This window comes from Trichoplusia ni, chromosome 2 (genome assembly GCF_003590095.1).
Source record: "Trichoplusia ni isolate ovarian cell line Hi5 chromosome 2, tn1, whole genome shotgun sequence".
In the NCBI taxonomy this organism is placed as follows: domain Eukaryota; kingdom Metazoa; phylum Arthropoda; class Insecta; order Lepidoptera; family Noctuidae; genus Trichoplusia; species Trichoplusia ni.
The window spans coordinates 10672930-10697896 of record NC_039479.1 but is presented as its reverse complement, the minus strand read 5'-3'; the positions used below and the strand labels follow the sequence as shown (position 1 = coordinate 10697896).

General features: G+C 38.2%; 1 protein-coding gene across 1 annotated transcript in view; it reads right to left on the bottom strand.

Annotated features, from left to right (window-relative positions):
- Positions 1–1469: 1469 nt before the first annotated feature.
- Positions 1470–24967, bottom strand: part of LOC113501633 (zinc finger protein jing) — a 132825-nt gene continuing 109327 nt past the window's right edge. The window contains exons 2-6 of the mRNA XM_026882809.1: positions 7517–10187; positions 7141–7320; positions 4458–4599; positions 3778–3994; positions 1470–1791 (exon numbers count right to left, since the gene is read on the bottom strand). Coding sequence (XP_026738610.1) covers positions 1470–1791; positions 3778–3994; positions 4458–4599; positions 7141–7320; positions 7517–10187 — 3532 coding nt within the window. The remainder of the gene's footprint in view (positions 1792–3777; positions 3995–4457; positions 4600–7140; positions 7321–7516; positions 10188–24967) is intronic.

Below are 24967 nucleotides of genomic sequence, written 5' to 3'. Positions count from 1 at the left end.
GAGCGTCTATCAATTCATTTAGAAAATCACTTGATTTTCCATTCTAATACAAGTGCTTTGTAGTTTAGTCAACCTTTATTATAATATTACCTATACCTTTAAATTAAGTTACCTCTGTCGTAAAATTTATTAACAAAGGTTCTGGAAGACATATTGTATCTATGTACAAAAAGTACAAAAATCTTTATGTCCGTTTCCGAACAAATAGTTTTTATATAATACCGTATTTTGTTAGTGCATTAGTAATGTAGACTAGTGGCATGAATACAAAATGCATTTATTGCTGGTAAATTCACATATACCCACATTCATAACATTTGTATATAAATTCCAAGCGTACCAAAACTAGTATTGTATGTAGGCGGCGTCCTTTCAACAAACAAATTCACATTTCATAAATTGAATAAGAAATTTATCCTATATCTTTAAAAATCACTGCTACTCTATTGTAAATGTATAATAATGTATCACACAAAAATACGGCTAATCTTGTGCGTGGAAACGAACATTGGTTATCAATACAATCTTATCACAAAACGTTTATTGCTAACAGTATCGTCGAGGCTACAAGTTGTACACAACTTCTAATGGCAGTGATGCAAGTTACTCTACTGGCAGTGACGCTGGTTCACTCTACAGACAGCTAGTGGTTCCGTAGCCGCCATACGCGAAATAACAACTGGAATTATACGTTCAATATCAAAATTGTTCGTCCTACGCTACGACTAAGAGCGAGTTTCGTTTGATATGAGTACGCCCGGTCACGGTGAACACTTGATACGAGGCACTTGGCTGCCGGCACCTCGGTAAGCGGAAGCAACACGACACGCGGGGATTTCAAATTATAACTAAAAGCGAAATCATTGAATACTAATCTAAAACGCTCGCGCGGAGTCGATACGTTTCTACTATGTACAGTTGGCAGTGATGCGTATCGCTGGTCGTCCTTAGTCTACTTACGCTACTCAGACTAGCCGGCGAGGCTCGCCGGCGCTACGTCACCTATGTTACATCGTCGCTATACACCTCCAGCTAAATATGTACACGTTGTTACCTAGACGTCGACGAACGGACGCGTTAAGGCTCGATATTTCGACCGTTCAATATCATTATAAAAAAGCATCAGTCTTGTGAATAAAATTTAACTTTCTGCTGTATAAGCAGTCTAAACCGCGTCGCGGCCCCTCAACAATCTTTGGCGAGAATTTTCCTAAGTCGGATATCGTCGGCCGGCGGCCTGGCGTCGGATCCACGTCGTCTCGCACGGCGTCGCACCGACCGAGCGCTTACACTACGCTCGTAGACCACAATACTTTAAATGAACGATAATCAAAAATTTTATACAGTCACATAACATTCGATCGGCGAACCGACGCCGGAAGCTCGAGAGAACGGACGTCCATCGTAGTAGGATGAAGTAAATGGGAATGAATCTCACACAAACAAATAAGGTAGAGCGGCGCCGGTCCCTAGCGGCCGCAGGGCCAGAAGGCGGCCCCGCCGTGGCGGCGGCCCTGCTTGCGCTTGCTGGCGCCGGCGGGCGGCGGCGGCGCGGGCGCGGGCGCGCGGTCGGGCACGGGCGACGAGCAGCAGCGCGCCGCGGGCCGCGCGCGCCCGGCCTCGCGCCCGGCCTCGCGCCCGGCCGCGCGCCCGCCCGCGCCCCCGCCCGCGCGCCGGTACGTGCCGCAGAACTGCGCGTACAGCGCCACCTTGGCGGGCGGCGACAGCGACGCGATCTCCACGCGCTTCACGCGCGTCACCTCCTTCTCGGGCACCCACTCGTCCTCCAGCCTGCAACACATCGCGCACGCACTGTTACATCTGCTCGACTGCGTGCCACAGAGAGCTAGCTGCAAACACATTTGAACTGGTATGGTGTAATGCTGATCTGCTTCTGAAATAAACTATCATCTGTTTCTTTCCATTCAAACGAATAACTCGAATACTTCTGAACTGTGTTTGCAGCGATCGAGGGCACCAATCCCACGATGAATTGTGTACCCCAGACTAATTCATAATTTAGTGAAGTTAACACCATATTCAAAATATGTGTACCCACCATAGCAAACCAACTTCAATCATACGTCACTCATTAATTTATAGAAAAAACATTAATTTATATCACATTAACAACAGCTATAGGACCTTGCCATGGACATAATAGTCACGAAGAATAATCTGTCAATTCAACTTGCTCCACTGAATTATGAATCAGAGATAAGGTAATCTCTAACATGCTTTAAAGCTTTTCTATTCAAAATAATATATCTAAAGCCAAAATCTACAATTGAAGTAGGACTGGTTGCCCCGGCTAATTGCTAGCAATCAAGGATAAATCATAGAATTTCTAGAAAATAATGAACCAATTGCTTCTCGTTTTGCACACCATTGGAAGTATTAACAACAATATAAATTCGAATATTGAATGAAATACTTAATCAATGCTAGCAACTTTGATTGTTTTTACTCTTTGTGGCACTTTTATGGCAACATTGAGCATGCTAAGCAAACCACTTGGCTCGGATATCGTTACAGTTTCTGCCAATAAATTAGCAAGCACTCCGTCGCCAGTTAGTGCTAATTTTGAAAAGATAACGAAAAATCCCCAACAAGGGCTAAAATATCGTGCACTAAAAAAATATTAAAAGAGCAATCTGTGTTAAATAATGGTTACAAGCTGAAGGTTTTGAGTAAAACAAATATGAAAGTGATTACATACGTAACGTTGAACATAATCTGAACATGGAGCATTTGAATGAGAATGGGAGCTAAAGTTGGCATTTTATTGAAACACACTGCAAACAACCATCCATTTTAAAATCGAGGCGGAAATTATAGATAACAGTGATGAATAAAAAGTGCATACATTCGCCAAAACTGGTAATAGTTATGAATAGTCTGAAAATGTAAAATGTAAACATTATCTAGACACCAAAGAAACATAATTTTCCTTCGCTCTACTGACCCACCTTTTTTTACCTGAGCACAATATTATGATCTACGACAGTCTGAGCTGTAGGCATACTTGTATTAGTATTAATTTAGTAAAAGTAACAAGTTATAATAAATCAATTATCTTATTTTAGCGCATAATTATGTGAAAAGGTAAAACGATAAATAGATATTTTTTTAAATTAAACCCATACGTTACTAAACTTGGACTTGAATTGGCACGCATGAAATTCATATCTGTGATCAGTTTTTACCAAATACCTAAACTCTATAGATACCTGAGGTCTTTTAGTCACATACAAATTCTCGTGCTGACTGCAAAATGTGCAGTGGAATAATAGCTCTATTGTTATATTTTGATTAAAGCTAACGTTAGTAGTATTTAACGCTGTAAAAAGAGAAAAGAACACCCTAATTTGACACTTAACCGACTGTGTAATGGTGATAGGAATCCAATGCTTACCTGAAGCCATACATTGTGATATGGCAAAATATAAAACAACTGTTAATAACTGAATTACAACGGATAAAGAAATTCTATAACTGAATACATTATTCCTATCATATTCGCACTCTAGCCTCATTCATACACATCATTAACCAAAAAGTGAAGTGGACACTTGAATAGGAAATAATCAGACTGATTATAAGAGTGAGAATAGAGATACGTATGTGTTAAAACATAATTGAAGTTCTTGTTGTTATCACGCAGACGGACACCCAGACGGACACGCAGACGGACACGCAGACAGACACGCAGACAGGTACGCAAACAGTCAGTCAGCGAGGAGGGTTGTGTAGTAGGTGCATGTTGGCGGTACTCACACATGGGGCGGGTAGTAGGTGACGAGCGCCTCGCGGCGGCCGGCGGCGGCGTTGTAGCGCGTGGCGGCGAGCGCGGCGTGCAGCGTGAGCGTGTGGCGGCCGGCCGGCTCGCGCAGCGCGCCGCCGCCCGTGCTGCCCAGGCGCCAGCGGGTGGCGCGCGACAGCCGCCACGCCAGGCCCTCCATCATGCCCGCGTCGAAGAAGTCGAACATGCGCGCTGCAACATTACATACATACACAGTTATTATTGCCCTCCGTCAGAATACTCCTTGTAATATTAGTACCCAGAAGCTGCTGGTGGACCATAAGCAATTAAAGAAGTAAAATACAATGTACAGTAAAAAATATTTTTTTCAATAGGACCAATAAAAGACCTAACGAAATACGGACCTTTCTAAACTCCGTATACGCACCATTCGTCTTGAAAGTTATCTTTTTCTTGGCACATATGTTTAGTGAAAAAGATCTGATCTGAACATTTAATATGACACAAACGATATTAGTAATTTGTTGATAGGTGAGGTAACTGCCGAGCAACCAGGTCTTTATTCTAGGTATTTTGAAATGAGCAGTGTTCCTAATAAAATGTTAAGTCTGCAATTCGATCCAAACGTAGGTTTGGGTAAGGACTAGAGAGGCTGAAAACGAAAACCTGTGTATGAAAATAGGCGTAGACTCACCAGACCACGGTTGTCGCCTATACCGAAGCTTCTTGCCATTCCTGCGTATGAGTTTGACGGAACTGTCGGCGGTCTTCTTACCGGCACCAGAGCTAGGCGATGCTTCATTGAAGTGGTTGTTTACGTGTCGCTCCAATAAAATCTGCAAATTGTTATAACTACGTTAGATTCGTGAAACAACAAACTATAACACAGATGCTATTAGCTTCTTTTGAAATTACAGATAATCGCAGATTAATATTAGAATAAGCGTATTAGTAAATCACACAGTTTCACCCTAACTTCGAATTTACGCAAGTATTTATTATAATCAGTACGCATATTTAAAAACGACACAAGATGTTTTATTCTTCTTTTAAATCCGATTTTTTGTTTTTATTCACGAAAGCTGACGTTATGTATTATCGTATTACCGTTTGCATTTAGACACAGGAATACTTTTTAAGAATTTCATATAAAGTTTAATTGTATTAGTGCTTCGAGTGCTTTTAAGATGTATTAGAAATAGTATAGACTATCAAAGCAGTATTAAAAGTTATCGATGACGGCAGAAAGTTCAGAGTCCTTATGAACTAATTACAACTAACACCATTTCATCTACTTGAGTACTTGCTTTTGAACGCTACACTTATACCACAGCTCCACGCGTCGAGTTGATAAAAATAAATGATACTATGAAAATCACCGCATTTAACACTTCGACTGCTAAGGACGAATTAATACCGTCAACATTAAAATTTGTTTAGTAAGAAAACGTAAACTTCGCCGATTCGTTGGATCCAATTCGAAGTTTTATTGTAAGAGCATTCCAACTGCACAGCATTTAATGTTTATTTATTATTGCAATGATGCAGTGTTTTATTAGCATCGTAATAAAATATTGCTATTATAATACGCTACTTGATATAAATAGTATTTGAATAAAATAAGCATAAAATCAAAAACGTTAAACAACAGCATCAAATTGGACCGTAAGGACATCGGGAGCTTGCTTGCAGCGACTGCTGTCAAAAATGGTAACTGTTATCGTTATGAACATTTACGGTGAACGTTGTATAGCGGTCAAAGGGGTAAACCCAACGAGTTTATTGGTCGACAAAAATAAATAAAATCACAGAAGTGGTTCCAGCCATCGAGGGTTCTCTTTGGCATCGTCTTCGTGTCCTTGGGGAAAGAAAACATATAACAAGTTTATCGTTTTGTTAGAGACTGCTGCTGTCGTAAATTAACGTCGATATGGCGACATCACGCGACGGGCTTGTTTAGAATACGATATTATCTTTGTTTTAGACATTCGATTAAAAAGAAATGTTCGGCTTTATTGCCCTACTATAAAGTAGTTGCTGACGGCATGACGCAGAGGCAGGAAAGGGTTGTTTCGTGATGTGCCATACTTTAATCCAGTGATGGGATCACACCACTAACAAATACTATCCATCGATTTGTAAATTTACGTTATTTTAGGAGATGCTTCAACTACATGTGAGAAATGAACTTTGTTTAGATTACTACAAACTGTTTAATTTGCTTATTCCACTTTTTGATTAATCTTCTTTTTTACATTTTCGGCACACCGCCGCTTAACCAACATGAACATCGTCTCCATGAAAGGTTTCTTCGCGCTCTAATGATCCAATCACCCGATTGGACGATAGGTACTACTACATGTTATATTTTAGATTATTTAGTAAGTAAAATGACAATTTCAAAACAGTACACGGATGTTTACAGCGATGTAACACGAGGATACATTTTGAAACCGTAGATTTACTGCTTAAAAATCCAAAAATAGTACACAAACATAACATAAACCTTCTGACCGCCAAACTTGACATTGTAAAAAAATCCCAAAACATTGATAGTATGTTTTATCTTATTATTGTAATTGTAACATTCTAAATGAGTATCTAAAAGTTCATAAAAACAATAAGAAAACAAAAGTTACATCGAAATTTGAGCGCTTTTTTAAAATACTTTATAAGAATTTTAGCGGTGAAAAGTTTTAAAATTAAATTTTCAAACAACACACAGTAAGGAATATCAGCTATCACCAAAATATGACAATCAAATAGACTGTTAACCAAAATTGCAGAAATATTTGTTAATAAATATCATTTACGATAACATCAAACAAACTAAATTTACAATCAACTTTCTTGATTATTTTTTATTTAATTTATGATTTATGTACTTTTAACAGAATATTTACTGCAAGCTTTTATTTGTGAAACGCTCCAAATATGCAAGGAATTCAATAAAATCTTTAAATAATTAATATAATAATTGAACTTGTTATAAAATAATAATTGTTGACTACGCTTACTGCATTTTACAGCAGTTATATTTGTTACTTATTAATAAAATTGCGTCATGATTCTCTATTAAACCAAAATTTATTGCTTGTACGCGAAGGATTGATTAACAGAAATAAATATAATAAATGAGTAAACATTTTTGTCTCACCCAGGACAGAAATAGTATTGAAATGTCACGTATATTTACGCTACAAAGTGGACGCTTATGTGATGCAGGAGAATATCTTAACAACTTTATCAGAACGCCAAATGCTTTTGTATTACGCCAGTGCCTCGCTGAACAAGACGCAAACTTTTATTAATATTTCATTCGAGTCTTTGCATGCTCAGTGCGTTGTAAGTGGTGAGTAATATGCCCGTAATTATACCTGTGTGGAGAATCGTCTTTCGCAGCCGTCGACGATGCATTTGAAGGGTTTGTTCCCGCCGTGTGACAGTGCGTGTCGCTCCAGCCATAGCCGAGAACACGATGGCTTGCCTCGGACCTTGCACTGCTCCCAGAGGCATACATAGTTCTCTTTACCGGCTTGGGTTTCTACGTGCACGTTCTGAAATTATTAAGAAAACTGGTCAAATGCTAATTACATCTTGGTGTTTAAGGGTGAATAATATGTATAATCAATGTTATAAGTAAGTTTTTTACTTGAGGAATAATAAAGTTAGTAAACTTGTTTCTCAAGTTTTAGATACAGTTGTAAAAAATACAATAATAAAATAAATATTATATTATAAATAGTGAAGTACCTGTAAATGTTCTAAAAGATCCGGGTCACCGTCAAACTCCCGCTTGCAGTTCTCCCAAAGACACACACTGACTGTGGAGGAAGTGTCCGTACTCGATGTCCGTTTGTCGCTGCCCGGCTTCGTCAAACTCTTCGGAGGAAATCGTAGTGTCTTCGGCTGCTTGAGAATCGGACTCTTTTGGCTCTGCACATCCACAGAACACACGCTCACACTCAATGATAATGACGAGTCTTCGTCACACTCTTTACTAGTCTGAGAGTCACTCGGCGAGTCTATTGACTTGTCCGTCCCTATCCCCGACTCGGACTCCGTTGTGGTACTACAGAAGTTGGCTTCTATTACAGTATTGTGGACGTCAGACGACACATCCTTGAGAACGGTAATCTGTGTGAAGATTGTCTCCTCCCGCCTGGCTACCTCTTCCACTTTCCTCAGGTCGCAGCTTCTCTCATTACTGGAATCTTCTTGTATTACGTCACTCATGCTCTCTCTTGCCTTCTTAGCAGCTAACTCCTGGAGCTTCTCCGATATACTACTAACTTGTGCAAAAGGCCTCTTGTTGATTTTTTTTGGTTCTAACTGTACAATGTTATTATTGACAGTTTTGGACAGCCACGGAATATCACACTTGGGAGGTGTCATCTCACTCAGCTCTGGTTCCTTTACTGTACTACTGGGTGGCTCAGTGCCTTGAATCGGATTGTCAGGCGGTTTCACTGGAGCAATGGGTATACTACTCGTGTGCAGCGCCTGTGACGTGGCATAATTAGGGAGGATAGGTCCATGATGCAGTAAATGGTTAGAAAACGTTGTTTGAGACGACGAAACAGCATTTGTATTCGAGTAACTCCAAGTTTCTTTCACGTTCATATTTGGCACAGAAGTAACAATATACCCCGGTTGCGGCATTAGAACAGGATGACTGAAATTGACAGCATAATTCGGTTTCGATTGAACTGCCATGCCGACTGAATGCATTCCCGTAACGTTTTTATTCATCACTGGAATAGATTGGCTTGTTACTGGAGTATTTTTGTTTACATTTGGATACGGCGACGGCATCGTGTTAGCAAGCTTCAAAAGAGTTCCGTTTATTAGAATCGATGCCGCTTGTTGGTTTTGTAAATGGTCTTGCCTTTGTGTAGTCAACTGCGGAGTTTGAGGGAGAACAAAGTTGGGCATTTTAGCCATTAAATTTGGTATTTGTACCACAGTGCCGTTTATGTTCTGCATGAGCGGAAAAACGAACTGACTGTTGAGTTTCGTGGGACTTGGGACATTGACATTAGGTCGATTGTAAGCTGTCATATTATTCTGTTGTCCCAGTGTTTGCGGCGATAGACCGTTTTGGGGTATCCTTAACGTTGTCAGCATCACATTTTGCGGGACTGCGACAAATGATGCTAAATTGTTAGGATTCACAGAACCGTTGCATGGCTGTGGTATATTTATTTGATGACAGTTTTGTAAATTCGTAACAGGTACATTGAGATTACTGAGGCTACCGTTCATCATGGGAACCTGACGAACACCGTTTGGGATATTTATGTTGGGCATAGAACTCGCTTCAGCCTGTAAAGTTTGTGATGATGTATTAGTACAATTTTGTTTGTGTAGCTGACCCTGTTTGAGATTATTAGCTTTAGACCACGTGATGTTTTTACTATTGGCTATACATGCGGAAGATTTTCGATTATTCCTTTTAGTAGGTGGAGCAGCTTTTTTCTGCACCTCCTTTTTAGTTGGTTTCGTTATGGGAGTTAGGTTCAAATTATTTGATCCACATGTAACTCCATTCATCCTGCTGTCTAGTTTCGTCGTTGAACTAACGACGCCATTCATTTTAGATGTATCATTTTTTGTGGTCTTCTTGGGTGATTGTCCGACTGAGGTTGCAGGTGCAATCCTCAGACCAATGAGATCACTACTAGCAGGTATTGGTACTTTACGGTGACTAAAGTCTGCTATATGTTTGTTAGATAATAATCCATTGGCGGATGGGTCTGATGATGTCTTTATTTCTAGTCCTGGTCTTTTACCATCTACCAGCCCGTTCAAAATCCCTGAAGGTTTTCCGTTCCGAACTTCCAAAAACCCATTCATGTTCATGTGATTCTTATCTTTAACTTCTCTAGGCCTACTGAAGTCAGTCACACCATTGAAGTGGGTATTGGACATCTTCTTAGTGAGATCTGCCGCTTTTGTGGCATCTATAGCACCATTAGGAGCTAGCTTTGCTGACTTTCGAGCAGCGGCTTCATTTTGCTTTCCGACATCCATTAATACTTTAGGACTAAGCGTCTGCGATAAATAAGAGATATATTTCTCAAGGTCATGTGTGACCCCATTTTTAGGTAGGCACTTCTTCTTGGTGTCATCGTTAATAGCGTTTGTTTCGCGCTTAAGGCCGTTCTGTGGCTTCATCTTATGGTTGAAATACTCGGTAATGCGGCGGTGTATGGGCGGCTGAGACCGGCGCACGGGCGCAGGTTGCGCCGCAAGGCGTCGCGGTGCCGGCGGCGCCGGGTCGCACGCCCACGGCGGCATGCGCGCGCTCGCGCTCTCCTCGGTGGTGCTGCACGACGACTCGGGGCTGCGCGGCGAGCGCGGCTCGGTTATGTCGCTACCGCTGCATCCACCACTTTCCGTCGGACTCAGCACCGCAACGCCACTGAAACAATAAGTTACAAAAGTTAGTTTTTACTGATATGGCAGTATGTGAGACATAGTGACCTACCATATCACAATCATGTGTCGACGATAACGTTACAGGTTTAATGACAATCAGCTGTTGAATGGTTAGAATCGATCGAGCACGAATAGACAAGCACCGAGCGAGCGGGACAGCAAGAGCATGCTGATGTCGTGGTCGCAGCGACGCAAGGTGCAATGCCCCGACGACGAGGCGGTTCAGTGCAGTGACGCAACGAGACTGCACTGACCGAACGACCGTCCGGACCGAACGCACACATTATTATTTTTGGCCGCGTGACATTCACCGCACGTAGACTTGACGCGACTACACACCGTGACGAATGAACTAACAATTTTACTCATTGTTCACGTATTTGAAAAGGTGTTTTATTATTTAAGTACGCTTTTATATTCCGTGGCGAGACGACGCCGGTGGTGGGTATCAATCATACGTCTCACGCTGACACTTACGTGACTTACAAAGTGAGATGGCTGCCGCTTATTTATCCACATAACGCTCCCGCTCCATACGTAAAATGTTTATTCTGAGAGCATCCTCCCGCGTAACCCGTTTTAGAATCTTTTGTTGGGTGAGATCCACAGGTAAATGTCGAATAACACAATTTTGAGGTTCAGCTTTCGTTTTGGTACTGTGTTCGATTATAAACTCTGTGTTTTTTGTGGTTGGGTGTTATTTTGTTCAGTGAGTGGTACGGGGCGGACGGGGTGGCGTGGTGTGTCGCGGTGTCGAGGGCGCACCCTCGCCCTTTGTGAAGCCACAACGCACACTCACAACTAGGGCCGTACATTCCCCTCCTTTCTCGCACTTCGTGGGAGCTTTGTTGCTAATTGACCCAATTTTTTAAGAAGTTTTTTGTGCTGAAAGCATTCGATGCACTCATTTTATCTGGAAGGGGCGGTTCTTTATTTAACGCTGAACTTCTTTAAGGGCTTAAAAGCGTGATATTAATTAATTCGGTATGTTATAAAATTGAACTCTCACTAAAACAAAACGATTATGATCAAAACGACATAATAATATTATGGTGGCGAGTAACCAAGTAAACAAGGTAAAAAAGTTTATAATTCTAAAAAGTTTTGTTTCATTTATGAGCCGAGGATTAAAGGTCGATTAAACACTGTGAATTGTTACAAGTTCTCACTGTTCATGAACTTTAGTTGTGTTTAATGACCAAGTTACGGGGAATATGGCAGTCTCTTAAAAACAACTTACTAGTGAGCTATTCGCAACAAATCATTATTTCGTGGTGAATAACATTGCATTGAAAGAACGTATTTACCCGTACTCATGTGGTACAGACGGTGCATAGCATGCGTACTATATATAGGACACAGCTAGATACGTCACCGAAACTCATCCGTCCGAACAAAGATATTCCTTAATATATTTTTTTGCGAATTGTCGAAAGCAAAAGTGGCTTGTCAGTGTGGCGTATGTAGGTGAAGCGAGACGTCGCAAGGTCGACCGCGCCGATTTCGGTCATTCACCTGCGCTCGACACTACATTGTAATCTCACTTCGAATATAGAATACAAGTTTTGGTGCTGTCCTATTTTGTTGCTTTTATTTTACATCCGTGTTTTATATTGTTGAACGTGAACGTTTCTGGTGATCTCACATTGATTGATTGATGAGATTACCACCTACTACTATAGTATACTTATTGATAGTATTCTCATGGTTATTTATCGTTCACCTAGGGTGATCTCATAATTCACAGGTATGTATTTATATGCATAGCATTTATAAACACGTGTTTCGGAGCATCAAACTAGGAAGTTAATAAAACTCGATGTTTCGGTACTTAGACAGATAATAGATATTTACCGTGACTTCATCGGAAGCAAGGGCAGAAATTTTTACTCAGTTACATGACGTGTTTATAAAACTTAGCATTTAAGTAAAAGTTATGATAAACAATCCAATTAAAGTTGTTCAGTAAAGCGAATTAAATGCACGAACGAGTAAAGGAAATCTAAGTTATTATTTTAATTTACAAGTTAGCAAGAAATTAAATATAATCGAAAATAACAACGCATTATTATGTAGAAACCGATACCTAAGCTAAAAAAAACTGTATGTTTTAGAAAAAACATACAGATTTTTTTCTAGAATTATAGTTATCCCATAAAAAGAAATAGTTTCGCTTGACGCGTAGATAATAGTTTCTATCTATTCAATGCGAAATGACTACTGCAAATCTTAAGATGTGCACAAAGTTTAGGACACGCGATGCCGGACACCGACTTTCGTACCCAAGGTTATAGGGCTTATAAAACATGATGCGTTTGCCGCGCGATAACAGCACGATTATTGAGCGTGACGCTGGATCGCTAGCCGCGATGCTATCGGCCGTGGCAAGTTAACGAGACGCGACCCGCTAGCCTAGCGTGTCGCCCTCGCGCCTGCGTGCGCGCACTTGTGGACGTGTTGGTAAACACACACCCAATTACTCTATTAATTAATACTTTTGTCGTTATTAAAAACCCTTTGTTGATTTATGTCATAGAAGCTAAGCTGTCAAGTCATTTTGTAAGTTCAAAATGAGATCCGTGTATTTTTAAACGAATTACTTTATAAGATTGCAATCACATGTAATCAATTTAAGACACGTCCCGGTATGAACATAAATCTTAGCATTAAAAAGGTTAAGAACCCACACATCGGAACAATAAAATGCATCGAAATCCTTTTGTCTTATACCTAAATGTCCAAGAAACATTCACACATACGTTATATACGTAGGTTGAATCAGAGATGAATGTGTGTGTGCGTTGTGTGCGGTCTCATGCACTAGCTAAGCTCTTGGCTTCACACACAGCTTTTGGCATTAGGAACGAAAATGTCTACCTGTCTTTAGATGTAACGTGTCGATAAAGCCAGTCTTGTGAAAATCTTGTATTCTCTTGACGTATTATATTCTGCGATGCGATACATTAATCTAAATTATTTCAGTCTTATAGTATGATCAATTTTCTGCAGTTCATTTTGTTAAGTAGTAGACCTATACTCTCTAATTAATCATCTGAGGAAGTTTTAACATAAACAAAACTTGTCTCTTCGAAATAAGTCGTCGAATATGTCTCGTTACTAATATTTTCTCAAGCATACTTAAAAGAAGTATATCTACTGAATTTCTTGTTAAATATTTGAGTCCCATTTTCTAATGAACTTGTTCAAAGTTTATTCCTGCTGTTAAGAAAAGTGAATAAATATGTTATATAAGTGCGGCAAAATGTAAGGTTAATTTCTATATGTATTGAATTGATGCATTTTGTGAGTTTTTCAAATAAATATTAATAAATTTGTTGAAATTGCACCTTCGCGGGTCGAAAATGCAATACAAGAAGAACAACATCATATATTTTCACTCAATATCAAACCGACCAGGTTTCCTTATCAAGATATACTTAGTAAGGAAAGCTTATCTAAGCTTCCGTAACAAATACAGGGAGATGAAAGCCGTGACAATTGTATGATTACGTTGTTTAGGTTCCAACATCGTGTGGACGGTTCTCGGAAACGTCGCCGCCAGCGCCCGTCATACTAATTGTTCGCGGAAATTACTACGCCACGCTACGTTAATAGTAAGTACACGACGTAACGCTTACTATTAGTCGCAAGCTTCGTTATTGTGCGGTTTTTTTGTTGCCGTTCATTGTTCAACTAAGGCAATTAGTTTAATTAGATTGTTTCAACAAATAAAAACGAAAGACCGTTGATCGATTTTTAAGAAAAGGTTTTATTACTAAATTATTTATTTCCGAATTAATAACAGGAGATACCTACAGTGTATCGACTGGCGATTAAATTTATAAAATATAAGTGTATTGTTAGGGCACTATTAGTGTCTTAGCTTAATTAAAGTAGGAATTTAAAAACAATTAACATAAACTTTTATCGGAAAGGCAATACTGTATTCACCCCATAGCTTTCATACAAGCTATGGGGTGAGCAATTTCATGTAAAAGTACGAAGAGAATGTAAATAGACTGTCATTAATCTTTGTCCTCTAATATCAATATCTGGGAGTAATTTTTAAGTCATCACTCAGATAGATGAAATAATTTCACTTTCCATTTGGGACAGTGTTGAAGATTTTTAAATATGCAGACTTAGTAGACTATTAGTCAACGCCTTAACAAACCCTCACATTTGTCAGGGGGTCCCCGTTTTATGTTAAACGGAGTTTTTATCGCAGAATCATCACCCACTTTGTTGCGTTGTACATCTAATTAATTAAATCGCACACCCTAATAAGCATCCATATTTGCTGTGCCAACAAAAACGCGAAATTTGAAGCTAACAAGTTAACAATATGCTAATAGCTTTAAGTTATACAGTGATGAACAAAAAGATAGATCGACAAATGTAGATTACGTCGAATTGTTTTAATTTAAAATGAATTGTATGCATTGATTTGAGTACTTTATTTCAGTAATCAAAATATTCTTTCTTTCTTGTGTGGCCGGCATGTACGTAGGTCCAAAACTTTGAACTAATTTCGTAGTGACGTCAGTTAGTGGAGCAACACAACTCACTTCTCGAGAAAGCATCAATATGGAATCTGTGGCACTGAATTCGTGGGCGGCTACTGCGAGTAGTTGTGACACAAAGTAGTGGGTGTGTAAAAGCGCAAATGATACGTGTCAAACGCACATGGCGTGCACCCTCAAACGGACGCTTTGATGCAACCCCCTAGGATTTAATGTAATAACTTTGTTGAGAATTCTGTTAGGGGTAAAGCCGTTATTAGTTCTTTGATACAAGTTTTACGTAACGATTTTTGTTGTAGCATCTGCGAGGACAATAAAGTGTTAACTCATTTTTACATTTCTTTGCATGTAAGTAAATAATATCACCGCATGCAAAGTAAGGAATGCCGCATATAACAAAAGTTAACAGCATAGTTTAATGATTCACGCGCAAAGCGTATCATTAAAAACTACTGAACGGATTTTAATCTGTTCTCAATATCAAAGACTGCCATATGCGGATCCACCGGGTGTGAATACCTTTCAATCTACATATTCAGATAAATGTAAAGTGTTCAGTAATAACTAATAAATATTTATCTAAAAGTGTAGGGTATTGTCATAATGATGGATATATCGCAATCTTAGAAGTACAACAAAATCATTTACAGCTTCTTCTTAACGTTATAACATTCACTGTGTACATGAGAACACAAGCCCGAAAAACAATATTACATTCTCACCCACACAAAACCAGTAATGTACCAAATCAACAAAGACTACTTTAAAATCTACCCAAATTAAATCTCGCTATTCTTTTGGGGTTGTAAAATGGAATATTATTTCGTTTAGCGTTGGAAATTGATCGTCGTGTACGGGACAGACCCTCAGGGGATTTAAGTCCTTGTCAAATTTCACTCGGGGGTTTCAATGTGTTGCGGTACCCTGCTGCGTGCATATGCGCCCCGCGACGTGCGACGCTGGCGACTACAGCTCTGCGCGACTTGCAAAAATTGTGCACTCGACTTGATTAGTTACAATTTATATTCATACTGGTGTATAAAGATTGATGCTCCCTCATGAATGATAATAAAAAGCAATCGCGTAGTAAATTAGAGCGTTATTATACGATACTGGGATCCATTACCAAAGGTCTTCTTATGTCCTTATATTTTTCCTGCCTCTGTATAAAGAGCTATTAGATACTTGTCAGTTTTAACATGTTGTTACTCGAGTACATTGCCTAAATCACGATACCTTAGCTAGGTAAGTAACTAGCTTAGTAGCTTGCCCCATCACTACTTCATTTCGTAACGAATAAGGACCGTGAGGTATTTAAATTCTAGCATGTTTATCGACATTTAATTCCTAAAACATTGCTCGCAGCGTTTGTTTTTGCTTGAAATACGTTGTGAGTAGAAAGAATGATGTTTTATCCATAGTACCAGTTTGATATCCATAGCATTATGATAATTTTACCGAGTGAATTGCGAGCTCATATTTCAATGCGTGTTTCTCACGCTAGATGACTTGTTAATGCCTAATTGATATTTATATTACCTCTGACCGATATTCCGTAAGAGGATTAATATTTTAAATCTAGAAAGGTATTTAATTTCAATAAGTCTCGTATTTGTTTATAGATCTACAATTAAAACATTTTATCACCGAATCTTTAACGTCTATGCTGTATCAAGTTTGCAACAATCATCAGTTACACTTGTTAATATAAAAAGGATGTGATCATTATTTCCACTACGAAAGAAATATAATTCCTTAGAACCAGTGATCGGAACGAAAGGGAGTGTTGTTGTTGTTATAAAAACAATAAATAAAAACAAAAGCCAATTTCTAGATCGAAAGAATTGTCCGGTCAGTCCACTTTCCAAGTGCATAACTGTCGCTATACTGGTTTTCAATGTCGTGTTGCAGAGATTATGTCATCGGCGACGTATTTACGTCGTTACCCATTCATTACAACGTTGAAAGGAAGCGCGCCGCGTGAGAATCGTGTCACTGCAGGGGAGTGCGGCCACCCTGCCTCCCCCTATTCTAGCGGCGGGGGGACGCCGCTCCACCCGCGATTATTATGCTAAGTGTCTGTCTGTATCGGGGTGAGTTTTTCGCGCATCTGCTATTTATTTACGCGTTTTATATTCATGGGATTGCGTAAGTCGCTCGGTCGTGGCGAGGCGTCAGGCTTACAGTTCATTACGCCATGTTACAAGGTTACACAGTTCGTTTTGTTACACGATTTTCGTTCTTGTGTGGCCGACGTTTAGTTTCGATTCTAGGGTGGGTACCTATAAATAGGTTACCAGGCGCACCCACCGTGACGCTCCTGTCAAACGATGTTCAATTGATTTTGTTACTAAAGTGCTATTTCAAAATAAGCCACCTATTGCAAGCAAGGTTATTTTACCGTTTTGACCAAAACACACCCAGATGTTTTAAACTTACTTTGACATTTATTTGTCAATCTTTAAGTCGAATCGCATGAATAAATGACTAATTATCTGTCATCGTGGTGAATTCATTCTTCTCTTGATCGTTTAAATACATAATCATTTAAGTAATTACACTAATAAATGTTAATTAATTCGTAACGCTGTCGCCATCTTACAAGACAAGAACAAATCTAAGAGATAACAAACTAGCGGACAAGTTCGCTTGGAGTTTCACGTAGCAGACTTCAGAAACTCAATTTCCTCTTCAAATCATGAGTACTGGCGATAAACGCGATAGTTAACGCGCGCTCACGGAACTGCGCGAAGATAGTTATGCCAATCGAAATTTCAAAACGCTTCCTTATCTCTTAAAACTGTAGGAGAGAATCGATACTTGTTGTGGCAAAAACAAGTTACTGTCCAGAGGATAACTTTGCCTCTGCTGGTGAGAATAAGAGCTAAAGTGGTGTGCTAATACCAGCTGAATGTTTCATTTGACGTTGCATCACACAAAGACGTTGCAGTCCCGGTTTCCGTTAACGTCTGGGCAGGAAATAAGCGGATCCACAGAGACAGCTTTGTCTAGTACTTTGGTTAATATCTTTGAAAGTAATGCGGTTTTCAAAATAAAGTCCGTCGCGCAGTTTTTGCTTTAGCGTTTTGTTTCTGCAAGCATCATTAAGAGAATGGCAGTTAATGATTTGTAAGTTTTAATGAACAAAATTTATTCTTTGCTCATGGCGTAATAAACAATTAGAACTTGGTAAACCAACGTTTTGAGGTCTTCATTTTGTCTTGTTACTACAAAACATTATAAGGTTTAAATTAAGTATCATTATTGCCGGTACCATTAACTTTAAAGATTTATTTTGTTCTTTCAAATGTGCTTAATTTCATGATTACCGATATAGTTGATATAATTGTTTTTAAGTAGGTGTATTTTAAAAACGTATTTAGAGTACCATAACGCACTTACGTCATAACGCATTACACTTAAAGGCAGTGAGCTAGTGGGCGCTGGATGCCTGCGCAACGACCAAAAATACGCAGAACAAAATATTCACACGTAGACTAAACAAACTGACTGAATGGTATCAACCCATGCCCCTGAAGAATATGCTGTGTTGATCACATGGCTCAAGCATTTAGTGCTAGAACTGTAAAATAAGATTAGAACAATGGGTATATCGGCTTTATAAATTAAAAACTAATTTAATCACGACAGGCTTATTATGAACACTAGTAACAAAAACTGTAAACTGAACATTTACCTATTCTAGCACATTTCTGTGTTTGATAAACCATAAAGTGTTTATAACTAATAAACGAGAACGATTAGTAACTGTATTCCATATTACTATTATTTACTCATGTAATCGGATCTCGTAATGTTCACAAAAGAATACTAAAATAGCGTACGAATATTAACAAATTCCTCTCTATTTTAGCACGGTAGTATTGTGTCAATTAGTCATACGCTTAATTGAAAACTGAATACGCGAACCTTTGTAAAGGATTTCAATTATCACCGGATTTTATCGCTAGTTACAAACGAATGTGATATCAATTATACTATTTTTACTATAAATATCTGGTGTTGGAAGGACATCGCCATGCATTAACGCGCCATAAAGCAACTAAAAACTGAAAACCATTTTAAGTTTAGTGTGAAAATAGCAGAATACCGAATAATAAGAAGAAAAAGTTGAATATCACTCAGATTCTAGATTTAATATAATATTAACAGATTGAAACATCAAAACACGGTTGTTATTTCGTCCAAGTTACGGCTTATCTGTGAGCACATACAGTTTACGAAACGAACGGACGTTGCACTGGGCTGCACTGATAACTTTGTTGTGCCCGCTCATTATTGTACGCAGCGTCGATACCCGATATGTACGATACACACTGTTTTGGATGAAGCTAGAATTATTCAAATAATTTATTGACATTAATTCTTACCGAAAAATGGTCAGGGTCTGTACTAGAGTGATACGTCTTCAGGGAAGCATAATTATCGTGTTAACAATTTTACTACCTTCATTACTTACTGTGAAGAAAATCATTCCTAAAATTCGCGATAAATCTTACGGAAACGATATGTGAGCGAAACAGTCTAATCTACTTATTTCTATGTATTCTCACTCGGTGTACATATTATAATAGTTATGGCTGTAATCCTCGATCGGTAGTAGTGAGCTATGGCACGGCCATTGTTCGCCTATAATAGGGTTATGTCCCGTGTGATTAGGGGCGAACATATCGCATTTAATCGGCCACTGGAAACTGGGATAGCCCCAGTTTTGAACCCTAATTTGATTAATTACTCCTCTCTAGGTCATGTGACTATTCCTTGTGGAACCAAGGTTGATTAGCATAATGCCGGTAATTTTGTTAGTCATTGTTTTCGATATAATGCAATAGTCAACCAGCTCAAGAATGCAACAACCTAGAATTATATTTGAACTTTACATGAATAAGTACCGCCTAGAAAACCTTTGCAGTCGTGACATAATCTAGCCATTACGAGTTCCTAGATGTCATTTCTTTGTGCTGTAAGTATGTCAAGTGCATGAATAACGCATTCATACGCATATTATAATGACGTGTATGTTGCACTCACATACACACAAGGTCCCTACTACATGTTCAAAAGGAACTCGAATTAAAATGGCGAATTCGATCGTGGCAGCCAGCTCCGGGTCAGTGTGTGCTGTGTACGGTATTTATACGCAACGGGAATTCGTTATGTTAATTAATTTAAATTACTATTTGAGATGCGTGAGAACATGCTCGCGCCAAAGGTAGGCTAGTCTATTTCCGGGAGCATGGTGCACGTGGCATATATTCAAACGTTTCAAGGTTTGTAAAACGACTCATTTTATCTAATAAATATTAGACGTTACGGCGTTACTATACAAACATTAACCACGTGTATGTTGTAGACGACGAAACAAAAATATTCGCCCACACACTGTGATCCAGACTAGACGACTACGCCGACGTTGAACTTCACCGACATTCAACGATCGCTATACGAACTTATTTACCTTTTTTTAGCTCTACGGGCAAAGCCTTTGCGATACAGTTCAGGTTAAGAACGAGTTCTACATGTCAGAATACCGACTACTTTTTGTAAAGTATAATAGAGCCAAAAAGCTTTGTTTAACATAAATGAATAAATTATTTTAATTATCGATCGAATAGCTTATAGTAGTGGTAATCACAAAGGGCATTGCATATGTTCCGTAATTGCGAGTGCAGCGACCTTGTAGCTGATGACAGGCGAGCGACCTCGCTGTCGACGCCTTTGTGTGGAGTCGTGATCATAAAAAACAAAGGATTACCGTAGAGCACGACGTTAATAACTATGCTACACCTATCATTATGCGACAGGTTGAATAAAAAGTGGAAGCTACCGTTGGCTCGATCACGTAATAACTTGTAAATTATGAAACGCTGTGTGGCATGCTTTGAATGCGCTTTTTAATTTAAAACACTTTATATGAGACAATGACTTTGATGCATGCAGGAAGGAACTAAGTATTGTCTGTGGGTGTTCCTTAATAGTAGCGTGATATTTATAGTGGATTTTTTTTTCGATAAAATATTGCATGCACCTAGCATGTTTATGACCCATAAGTAGGGTATTGTCCGCTCTAAGAATAGGTGACCCAATCTTTTCATGTGGGTGTCGAAGGTGAGGGTTACATAATATCATATTGTGGAAATCTTGTTATTCGTGACAGGTCGGGAGGATAAAGGGGTCAGTATCTTAAGTAAATAATCCTTATAACCTGAGGAATAGCTTTATTTTCATTTATAGACCTTCTTTTTTGTTCATGTCATTTTTCTTACTTAAATATAATTTCTGTTAAGTAAAAGTTGACTTCAATGCCTGCTGACAATTTTAACTTTAAATGAGTATAAATTATTTATTTGTACCAGTAGGAGGGCCAATTAGTTGCTTATTGGCGGAATACAAATTACACGAGCAACGGGGGTTTCGGTCCTAAATGAATATATTCTACAGATATTTATAAGCGTTAATTACTACTAACTTTACAGTTATAGGTAGTAAGAAGCATTATATATTCAGGTTTTTATTAACTACCTACAGTAGTTGAAACAATTATAAACTTAATCGAACAAATAGACAACAAACGTTCATTAACATTAGATATAGAATCTAAACGATCCATTACGTTAGTGTCATCGCATATTAATCAGGTTTCATAATGAATGCTATAAACGTTGTTTGTTGCTAAGAATTGATTCCCACGCTATTCTACTTTAATACGTAAGCTCTTTGTTACTAATTGTACGGATTCGGTTTAAACAAACTTTGAACCACAATAATTGTTTTGAACATTAAAATATTTCATTTGTGCTTTCTAGTTTTTTTTACTTTACCTTTGAGTTGGTAACACTCAGTGTATTTTATTTAACATAGATAAATATGCAGTCGAATCGGTTGAGGTTTTACCGGATTTTATGAATATGATAGGTTACAACAGTAGCTTTAATCTCTACATATAATCCAATTTTGTAATTGTACACCTGTTCTAAATTGACCGTACCTACTGGTAACATAATACGTTAAATATTGTGTACGATATTAAATAAGTAGTGTTTTAAACGCACGTTCACAAAGTTATATTTGTAACTTTATCTAGTTTTATTTGAGGCTAAAGTTAAACTCGAGAGTCGAAAATATCGCCAATATTACTGTTTTGTCGGTTATTTTTTTCCCATCAATGTAGACTTCCGCAATTTTAAACTAGTTATACAAATAGAGTTAGTTTAAAACACGTGTGACAAAAAACGACGATACCGCTTAAAACATGCTTTAAATATAGGATGTTATTTCTTCCATATATCCCGAACAAACAAGTCGTAAACAGGCAGTGTAAGCCACAATTTTGGGTGTTTTTAATCGTAGCGCGTAGACTGGAGGAAGTGAAGTTCCGGTGTGTGCTTAATTAATGGATGGCGGGCCCGGCGCGCCGCCGACGGGGAGGAGACAGTTTCATACTATATGAGATTCGAGTGTTAAAGCTACGTTTGCCATAAAACGTGCGCCCGCCGCGATAATTAAATAGATACAGTGTAAACTGACAACTGCTATTTAATGTTGGGGCTATAAATTATAGTTCTAATAAGTTTACACATTTATTTTGAACGCGGAAATGTTTTCTGATCTATTTAAACTCGGGCATCTGATCTACGTTAAGAGATAGATTAGAATTGCATCCTAAAGTTTGTTATCTTATGAATTTAAGGAATCGATATAAATGTGTTTTACTGCATGATATTTGACATTTTAGACTGCTATTTGTGTAACAGATGTTTACATATTAAAACAAACGATGTTTACACATATTATACTTAATTTATTTAACTTTTATATCCAATAGAGTGTGTGATTATTCAAATTATTCCACTTAAGCGGATCGATATGGTAATATTTCGTCGACCGGAGATAATACGCCTAGTGTGGTAATTAACTTAATGATAATGAGGGTAGTTACGACTACAATTATGTACTTATTTACTGTTACGGAGGGTTCTGATGTATAATGTATTGTTTCTGTAGCGATATCATATCTTTGAGGACATCCTATCTCAGTTCCCGATATTGTTTGATGATGTAACGTTGTAACAATAATTATAATATGTATATGTATAATGTGAGTCGAAATTGTGAGTATACCAATTGTTACAGGGAAATAAGACCTACTATGACGATGTCTATTGGGCATCCCGTAATTGTATCCGAAGCTAAGTTTCTGTTAACAGTTCTCTCTGTCTCCATCTCAAAAAACCTCTTAACGTCAAAGTTACATTTAAGTATAGCACAGTTGTGTATAGTAAACTCAGTATAGGTGTGTCGGTTAGTTGCACAGTCGTAACATAAATAATAGTAGTGGGCGAAAGTGAATGCGCGGTCGCGGTCCGCGGGCCGATAGGAATGACTTGCGCAATACGATGCGCGTGCGCATTGTTCTGAACACGCTGCAATGGAACATGTCGTGGGATGCTTGTTATGCTTTAGGTTCTCAGGTTATCGTATAAAACAGGAATCGTAAAATGTTATAGTCTAGTTGAAACTCGGTAGCTAATAGTAAACAGAATCATGTGTTGAGAAACCGCATCTTGTAATACAGACCAGCTTTTCTATCTAAAACAATCTTCTTTGATCCTAGTGATCACTGAATGCAATAAAGCATTTACGCAGTTCCTAACCAACTTGTTTTAAAGGACGGTTCAGGAGTTTTCAAGATTTCGATCTCAATGAGAGTGTAAATGTACAGTGGAATATAAAGTTGTCAGCACTTAACACAACACAACACATCACACGATGATTATTTCAATAATCTTTGATGTTATCAGCGGGGAGCTGCGATGGGGGTTATTTGTGGTGGGCCAACGAACCCTGAACCTTGCCCGCATGCCCATTGTCCACGGAACAATGTCCACTTGTGGCTAAACCATTACCATTTGTTTTGCCTTCGAGTTACACTGAACTACTTTGTAGCAAGATCTGATTTACAGCTTCGAGTGAAACTATAAACATTATGTTTTATAGTGCGAAAGTGTCGTAAACAGAGATTCTTTTATATTTTAGCAACGCTATGTAATGTAGCTAGCTAGCTACATGTTCACAAATGGAAATAAATACAACTGTAACTTCCAATGAAATCGTTATTTTTCCTAATTATTTATGACGTTCGTGGTAAAACGACGAACCGGTTATTACGACAAAAAAACATGTTTGTTTGTCCTATCATAGTCCTAATTAGAGTGTTTATATGGGAATACGTATTGCAAAACAAAAACTTTGTATTTAATATATATATATATTTTCCTTCCTATATTTACTAGTAAGTATGTATTGAACTGTATTGACGACATTGATGAATGAATGACTCATTTATTCTTAATAAGAAATATATACATTTATTATTAATTTTACAATATCCTCGGAAGACAGGAATGACCGGTGCTTACGTGATAACTTAATAACTTCTCCATAAAACAATGAATATGAATATGCCGATAAAAGCTAAAATTTAAAATGTGTGTAAATGCTTGAACATGAACATCTCGAATTTAAATAACCTTAATTATCAAGCGATACCTACTGTTATTTAGCTGTGTAAATATTATAGCGGTATAATTGTTGTATTAATTTGACAGCTTACATAAATGTAGTCAGTACAGTGTGCGGTTTTTATAGCACGCGATGGTAATTAATTGAAATCGTTAAAACTATCACGTGCCATCAGTGTAATGGGGGGCATTATACGGGTAGGTTATGATCATTTTTTTGTAATTAATATGGGCACAGTGTGTCCGGCGGGTCTACGTGACTTAGCGATACTTGTTGCGAGCTATATCTTCACAGTTCGGCTTCCCTTTGTTACATTGTGGCCTGTAATGTTATGTAAAACATATACGAAATGATTTATTTGCTGTCAGACGGTATTCTCGGGAATATGATAAATGGTTTTACTGGAAGTTGCGTCATTACTTATAAGTTTCGGTACCACGTATGTCTGGTCCCGGGATCAATATTAATATGGGTCAAGTCATTATTTAACACTAACGGTAAACTTTACACAGCACTGAAACTTGTTATGCGTTAGAGAATTTGTTAGACTTACAAATAATTGTTAAATAACAATGACATTTATTCTAAAGTTAAGTAACGATAAAGTATAACAATAAGTAAATAACACAAATGATTTCCGCAACTAATACAGCCGTTAAAAATTTAAAATGTGTGTAAATGCTTGAACATGAACATC